Source organism: Elephas maximus, chromosome X (assembly GCF_024166365.1).
Source record: "Elephas maximus indicus isolate mEleMax1 chromosome X, mEleMax1 primary haplotype, whole genome shotgun sequence".
In the NCBI taxonomy this organism is placed as follows: domain Eukaryota; kingdom Metazoa; phylum Chordata; class Mammalia; order Proboscidea; family Elephantidae; genus Elephas; species Elephas maximus.
The window spans coordinates 2,095,293-2,103,025 of record NC_064846.1 but is presented as its reverse complement, the minus strand read 5'-3'; the positions used below and the strand labels follow the sequence as shown (position 1 = coordinate 2,103,025).

The following is a 7,733-nucleotide window of genomic DNA, read 5'->3' as shown; positions in this document are numbered from 1 at the left end:
TGGTAAACTTTGAAAACTGTGAAACTCACACCCATGGGGGAAAACCTGGGATTAGTGTAAGAATCTAGAGAAGTGACGGCCTGTTGCCTAGGGAGGAAGAGGCACCTCAGAGTATGCAAGCCTTTCCTCAAGTCATTCCCAGTAACTGGGAGATAGTCTCCCAGCGAGACACCCGTGTCCTGCCCTTGGCATTTAAGCTGGCGTCTGCTTTGCCCAGATAAACCGCCCACAGCTAGCCTTGTGCATCCAGCTTTGCACTTCCAGGAGGGTGCTCCACACATCTTGTGCGGGAGGGCTGGATAAGTATAGAGGCGTGAGGGAATGAGCCGGGGGACGAAACACACACGTACGGTACTCCTGGGCGGCATTCGAGCCCAGCCCCAAGACCAAGTCAGAACCCAACATCTGATAGCGACCCTTCACACCAAGATCCTGGAGGCCCTGCCAGACCCGCTCCCAAAAGAGAAAGAGCCAACACGTTAAAAATAAAGTCTTTTTATTGTGTGTTCACAAAAAACCAAGTCAGGCTGCCTTCCGCTAATCCCTCACCCTGAAGGTTATGCTGAACAGGAGGCATGCATGGTGACAACGACAGTATTCTCTGAAGGAGCAGGGTTGTGCCTGCCCAGAGCCCTAAAGGCAGAGAGAAGCAGGCTCTGGGGGAAGGCCTGCTGCCTCCCTGGCAGGATGAGGCAGGGGTCAAAGCACTGATCTGGGCCAGGCCCAGCCCAGCTGGAACACACAGGTTAGCCCCACCCCCCGCCCCCAGCAGAACACTATGGCAGTGGAGCCAGAACTTCTGAGAAGGGCTGGCTCAGAGGCCAGGCCCTCAGGGATCCACCTAGAAGGGGTTGCCATCCTCTGCCTGCATCGAATAGTAAACGAAGACTAGGAAGGCAGCAAAGACCACGAACAGGAGCAACTGGCCCCAGAGAGGGACCTGGCGGTCCTGACTCAGACTGGCTCCCGGGACCTGCTTTTCTGGCCGGATGGCACGGCGGGCGAGCCACGAAGGTGGAGAATATGAAGATGAGGAGGTGGAGGAGGTGGAGGAGGTGGTAGGATAATAGGGTTGGCCCAGGGTACCCCTGGAGATGCTCGAGATGGGGCGGTAGTACGCGATGCTCTGGTAGGCACTGTCCCTGGCATACGAGGGACATTCCCTGAGGCAAAAGAGGGAGCAGGCAGGTAGGCCAGGAGAGCTGGTGACCAGAACCAGCCCTTATCCCTGGCCATCTGTCAGTATAGGCCACGCTCAACGACTTACCTATCCTTGCCCTCCTCTTCGGAAGTGAAAAGATTGTCTTCACGCATCTAAAGAAGAGAGGGGGAGGAGACTGGCTGGCAAGGCTGGCAGGACCCCGTCACCCAAGTCCAAATTCCCCCAGCCAGCCCACTCTGTCCCTCCAGACCCTTCCTAGACTCCTGGCCTTTTGTCCAAGGGGCCTTGCCACTTGCTCAGTGACTGTCCTGGCTGTCTAAGCCCTAGTACCCTCCTTCCTCCCCCAGGACTCTCAGAGTTCCAACCTAGATCCCAGGCCAGGGTGCACCATGGGCTAAAGTGTGCTCCAGTTTCGGGATCCCCTTGCCCAAAGTAGGGCACTGTGTAGCCTACTTCTCCCCGGAGGCCTGTGAGCCCCTGGGAACCTGCAAGGAGCCACCACTTCCACCCAGGAGTCCCAACTGGTTGATCGAAACCCAGATCTGGTCACCTCAGTTTCTACCTGCATCAAAGGTGCCTGGGGTACCTAATGGCCAGCTCACCTGACGGCGAAAACTTTCAGCATCTGAGAGCGAAGCCATGGGCTCCCGAAAGTTCTTGGATGTGCCCACTGACTCAGGCTCCCCATAAGTCCTGGTGTGCAAGTAGCTCTCCTCATAGTAGTCATCATTAGAGCCTTGGGGAGAGGGGTGCAGTGGTGGCAGAGCTGGCATTGCATCTGTCTCCCCCTAACCTGCTCCCATTTCGTGTCTATGACAACCGTATCTCCTCCCCTCTAGGGCTGGTGAGGGGCGGTGGGGGTCGAAGTCTCAGGTTCTCCCCGAAACCAGGCTCTATGACAGAGAAGTTAGGTGGCGGCCCGCCCCTCCTCTACCTGTCTTACCCTTGCTCTGGTATAGTAAGGCATCCTCTTTCTTGGGCAGATCGTACTTATCCGAGTCCTCAGATGTTGAATCCAAATCTGTGCGATCGAGAGAGGGAAACGGGACCGTTTGCCCTTGGACTTCCTCTCCCTTCTGCCAGGTGCCTCCCGCTTGGTGCCCCTGCCACACCCTCGCGACCCCGTCCGCCCTGGTCTCCGGTGGTGGACCGGAGGGGCCCTCACCCGAGAACCCATAGGAGAACGAGGAGGCGGACGAGTTCGGGGGCGAAAGTCTCCGCCTCTGGGTCTCGTACTCGAAGATCTTCTTCTCATAGAGCTTGCGAGTGGAGCCTGGCCAAACACAGAGCGCGTGGCGGCGGATCAGGGCCGCGGGGCCGCGGAAGGTGGCCGCCCGCCCGGCCGCCCGCCCGGCCGCCCGCCCGCGCCGCTGCTCCGCGTACCCACGACGGGTCCGTGCGGGATGTTGTACTGGCGTAGCATGGCGACCAGCTCCGCGTCCGACAGAACCGCGTAGTCGTCCATGGCGCTGCCGGCACGGAGCCCGAGCAGCGGCGAAGGCCTGAGGGCAGGCCGGCCCGGCGACGCTGAGCAAAGGCTGCCTCGGGGCGCGGCGGGGGAGGAGGCTGCGAGGGCGCCTGAGCAGCGGCCGCGCGATCACGTCACGGCCGCGGGCACCGCCGGCGCCGAGAATGCGCGCGCGGCGGGAGAACAGGCCGCCAGAGCGCAGCCGGCGCAGACCGGTCTGGACGTGGAGCTAGGCGGCGCGGGGCTGGGCTGGTGAACCAAGACGTCACAAACGCGCGCGATTGGGCCAGAGGCAGGAGGGGGCGGGGCCCGCACGCCAGTCAAAGCGGCAGAACCGGGCGGGACTTGGTTGCGGAGCGGGGCGGGGCTGGTGAACAATAACGCCAAAAAGGAGCGGGATAGGGCTAGAGGTGGCAGAGGGGCGGGACCTGAGAGTCTGCCGAAGCAGCTCAGACACGTCTGGAAGTGGGAACGGGGAAGGGCTGCGCGCCCCGGAAAGGGGCGGGGCTAGCGAGCAAGGAAGTCGGACGCCGGCGTGTTCGGGCTACGGCATAGGGAGGGGCGGGGCCTAGTGAGCGAGCCTAACCGGCGGAAATCCTCCGGGCGGTGCGAGCCGGGCGGCGCTGGCGAACGACGACGTTATATGCTGGCGTATTCGGTGTCGGTCTAGACGTGACAGAAGGGCGGAGCCTGTACACAAGCCACCCAGCTGAAAAGCCCCCAGGGCCTATAGCGGGGCGGCTGAGCGCCCGGAGAGGGGCGGGGCTGGTGAACAAACACGTTACGCGCTGCCTTGCTCTGACTAGATGTAGAGGGGCGGGCCCTGCGGGCAAGCCGAACCGGCAGAAACCGGCCGAGATGTGGGGGCGGGGCGGGGCGGGGCCGGGGCGTCCGGGAAGAGGTGCACCCCCCGAGTCACGTGGGGCCGAGACGCCTGGATCCCCCGCCCGGATCCCTGCACCCCTTCCCGGTTTCAGGGCCTGGGTGCTCAGTAAGGGCCAGGCTCTCTTCAAGCCCTCTGCGTGGAGAACACGAGGGAGTCACGGCTGGTCGGCGGCCCAGCCCACAGGCCAGCCACCTCCCAGGCCCCTGTCCCCGCTGGCCTGGCGAGTCTGCCGGCCCCTGGCCTCTGCACCTGTGCTGCCCGCTGCCCACCACCCTCTCCCTGCCTTCCCGCCCGCCTGAGGAGGAAATGGGGCACTGGACCAGGAGGGCAGCGGCAGGCGCTCCAGGAATTCCCAGCCAGCCTTGTAAGGGGCCAGGAGTGCCAATGAGCGCTGGCAAAGGACAAGGCGTGATGCGAGTGGGGACAGTGAGCCAGCCCACCGCACCACACCACCCACCTGGGGGACCAGACGGGGAGGAGGGGGAGGTTTGCTCTCCTGGTGGAATGACCCCTGAGCTGAGTGCCCCCCAGGAGGGATGGGGGTAGCCTTCCAGAACCAGAGGGGCCTGCTGGGGGAGGGGAGCCTCAAAGAAGACTTGGCAGGCTGTGAGCACTGGGGTGTGAGCGGCTTTGGGTACTGTGGCACTGCTGTTGTTGTTGTTAGGTGCCGTCGAGTCGGTTCCGACCCATAGCGACCCTATTCACAACAGAACAAAACACTGCCTGGTCCTGCACCATCCTTAAAATCGTTGTTATGCTTGAGCTCATTGTTGCAGCCACTGTGTCAATCCACCTCGTTGAGGGTCTTCCTCTTTTCCGCTGACCCTGTACATTGCCAAGCATGATGTCTTTCTCCAGGGACTCATCCCTCCTGACATGTCCAAAGTATGTAAGACGCAGTCTCACCATCCTTGCCTCTGAGGACCATTTAGGCTGCACTTCTTCCAAGACAGATTTGTTCGTTCTTTTGGCAGTCCATGGTATATTCGATATTCTTCGCCAACACCACAATTCAAAGGCGTCAACTCTTCTTCAGTCTTCCTTATTCACTGTCCAGCTTTCACATGCAGGCACTGCAGGAGTGGCCAAAGGAGACAGAGGCCAGGGCAAACATGGGGGCTGAGCGGAGCAAACCAGGGCAGGCAGTGGATGTAAGGTGGAGTATGGCTAGGAGGAGGCAAGGCTTTGGTAGGAAAAGTGCTGTCTCTTGGAGAGCAGGAAAGAGGTGGTAGTCATGCTCAGACAAAGCCAGTCTCATGGAGTGTGGGGCTGCCTGGTGGGCTCTCCCTGGAGTGGATGAGAGGAGCTAGCCCCAAGTCTCATGTGGGGGGGAGAAGAAAAGAGAGGGGGCTCTGGTCAGCTGGTGCGGGCCGCAGACCAGCTCTCCAGGGAGGTTTGCTCAGGGTGGGGAAGAGGTATACACGTGGGGAGTGGCCAGAGGAGAGACCATGGTTTGACCAAAGACAAAGACCCTTCCGAAGAGTTGCTGTTGCCCAAGTTTTAGAATCAAGGTGGGGCCCTGCTCTGTCTCAACTGTGACAAGTAGCATTGGAGTCCCTGAAGACACTACATTGCCCTATACAGAGGGGAGAGCCATGGGCTGGGCAGGGGAGGAGGTGGCCGTTTGGGCTGTGAGCTGGGCAAAGGCAGCCTCGTGGAATCTTGAGTTTTGGCAAGATCAGATCCCAGCCCCTCTCAGCCTTTCTGCAATGCTGGCCCCTCTCCCAGAGATGCTGGTTCTGGCTTCCCTTACAGCCTGCTCAGTCTTCCCCCGTGCCACCCCTCCCCATACTGATGCAAGCTGTTTCCTTATGAGGTCAAGGAATTCTAGGTTTGCCTTCTCCCCAGGGAACACCACCCCCTTGCACCTGCCTCAGCACTCTGCCTCCTATGTCCCCCCCCCTTTTGTCCTCACTATGAGGTCCCGCCACAGAGGGCACCAGGAAGCTGAACTGTGGATGGTCACCCATGGCCGTGCAGCTCCATCCCAGACCACCAGACACTAGGTCAGGCCTTGACCATCCGAGCTAGGATGCCCTCTGCACCTCCATCACATAGAGTGGGGTCCGGAACCTCGAGTCCAATAGTTCATTCATGAAACATTTCTTCAGCCAGCATCTGGTGCTCCACGGCCCAGCCTCAGAGCTCTCAAGGAGGGAAAACTGTTCCCAGGAGCTGGTCCTGGGAAGGACAGGCAAAGGAGACACTGGAACTGAGCCTTGAAAAAGACAAATTTCTCTGGTGGACAATTGGAAAAGGGATTGCAGACAGAGGTCACAAAAAGCAGCCAGTGCAGCGGGGGTAATGGGCTGTGGAAGCCGCGATTCTAAGGCAAGAATAAGAAAAATGAGTCTCTCCTTTAAGGATGGAGAATGGCTTCTAAACAGTGGATTGTACAACTTGGAATCCCAGCAAGATCAGAAGTTAAAATGGAGAAAAATATATCACCATAAATACATTTCTCAGCATCCATGTACAAGCAAACCATTGATCACTGAGCTACTAAGTTTCTCTTTAAGATAAGGATTTTTTTTTAGTGCTAAAAGACACTTTTCTCTTCAAGGGTATTAAAGCTCCTTTGGGTTTTAACTAGTTTTCAAATGTTTTGAAACATTGCTCCAATGGTTACAAAAGTTGCGAGACAATTGATATGTTGAACACTGTCACAACCAATATTAAAACACTGGTTAGTTGACTAAAGGTCTCTCAAGGAAAGTGTTGTGTTCCAACCTTGGAACAGGTCAGTTTATCTTGGTACTGTTGGGATGACTGGTGGGAGGAATGCAGCTGACTTTGGTAGTTTCCCTGTATCTTCAACCGAAGGACACCTGGTGCTGTACAAACATTTATTCCGCCCAGACCTGAAAGAAGAGACAGAGCTGCTGCATGTGTTTTGTGTGTGTGGTGGGGGAGAGGGGCAGTAGTTGATTTCACACGGAGGTGGCAGTCCCGAACACTGCTAAGAAACCACTGCCTCCTTAGTGCTCCCTCCACCTATTGTACCCCTGGCTTGGAGCGCAGCTGCAGAAAGGCATGTGGTTTCCCTCCTTGATGAACCACGGACCGCCTTGGCTGTGAGCCCCAGCACAGCCCCCTCCTCGGTCTGTGAGTTCCCATCTCCAAGTCCAGGTCCCTCACCTATCATGTGAAGATAACCCACTGCCCTCCCCAGCTGGGGGCGCTCCCACCAGAGGGGGCAGGAGGAGAGGGAACCCCTGGCACTGTTAGAAAGCACCCAGTAAGGGTCAAGGTGTGAAAGGTCTTTGAAAGCAGAGCTAGCCAAGACAGCAAGACCAGTAGGGCCATCAGTGCCTCTTTATCAGTGCTTCCCAAACTGTAAATCAGCAACTTAATTCAGCAGGTGGTGCCTGAACTATTTCGTTCCTTACACCCTCCCTCCCTGTTGTCCGTTTCTTCCCCTCTTCCTGCCATCCTTTTTTCCTTCTATCCTCCCTTCCTTCTTTCCTTCTATCCTTCCTTTCCTCCTTCCCCATTTTCTCCCTTCCTTCCTATCTTTCCCCTTTCCTTCCTCCCCTCCTTCCTTCCTCACTTCTTTCCCTCCTTCCCCCTTCCTCCCTTTTTTCTTTCCGACCTTCCTCCTTCCTTCCCCATTTCTCCCTTCCTTCCTTCCTCCCTCCCTTCTTTTCTCCCTTCCTCCCTTCCTTTCTCCTTTTCTGAGGAAGTAGAGTAGAATAGAAAATATCAGAGTGCTTTGTAGGTAGTAAGGGAAACTCTCGTTTTGCAAGTCATTTTGTTTCATTCAGTTTGTGTGTGTGTGTGCGCACATACATTGGCTAAGGATGTAAAATGTGGTTCTTACTGCAGTTTGTGGGCAAACATGTTAAAAAATACTGTTTTACGTGACCTTCCCCAAGGAAGTGACATTTGATTTACATCTGAAGCTATCAGGCAAGCACAGGCACACAGAACAGGAAGGAGCATGGCTATGCCAGGGTGTGGCTGTGCCCACTCTGATCACAGACAGGCTGCTCATTCCCAGGCTTGGGGACTGCATCTAATCAGGTGGGATGGGCCGGGGGAAGTCTTCAGAATCCAATATGCTTCAGCTGCCCACTCCAGGCCACGCCTGGCACCCAGCGGGGTCAGATTCATAAGGCTCATCCTGGCCTCAGAGTCACTCTAGTCCAGCCCCACTGGAGCCTTGCAGGTAGTAGGTGCTCAGTGAACACCTGCACCTGCCTGTTGCCCCCCTCCCC

General features: G+C 57.5%; 1 protein-coding gene across 1 annotated transcript; it reads right to left on the bottom strand.

Moving 5' to 3' along the window:
- Positions 1-501: 501 nt before the first annotated feature.
- Positions 502-2,864, bottom strand: EMD (emerin). The gene is made up of 6 exons (XM_049872752.1): positions 2,546-2,864; positions 2,328-2,435; positions 2,106-2,183; positions 1,765-1,898; positions 1,268-1,314; positions 502-1,163 (listed from the first exon to the last, which is right to left on the bottom strand). Exons 1-6 carry the CDS (start codon positions 2,625-2,627, stop codon positions 842-844), a joined length of 771 nt encoding a protein of 256 aa, XP_049728709.1. The 5' UTR covers positions 2,628-2,864; the 3' UTR covers positions 502-841.
- Positions 2,865-7,733: the final 4,869 nt, after the last annotated feature.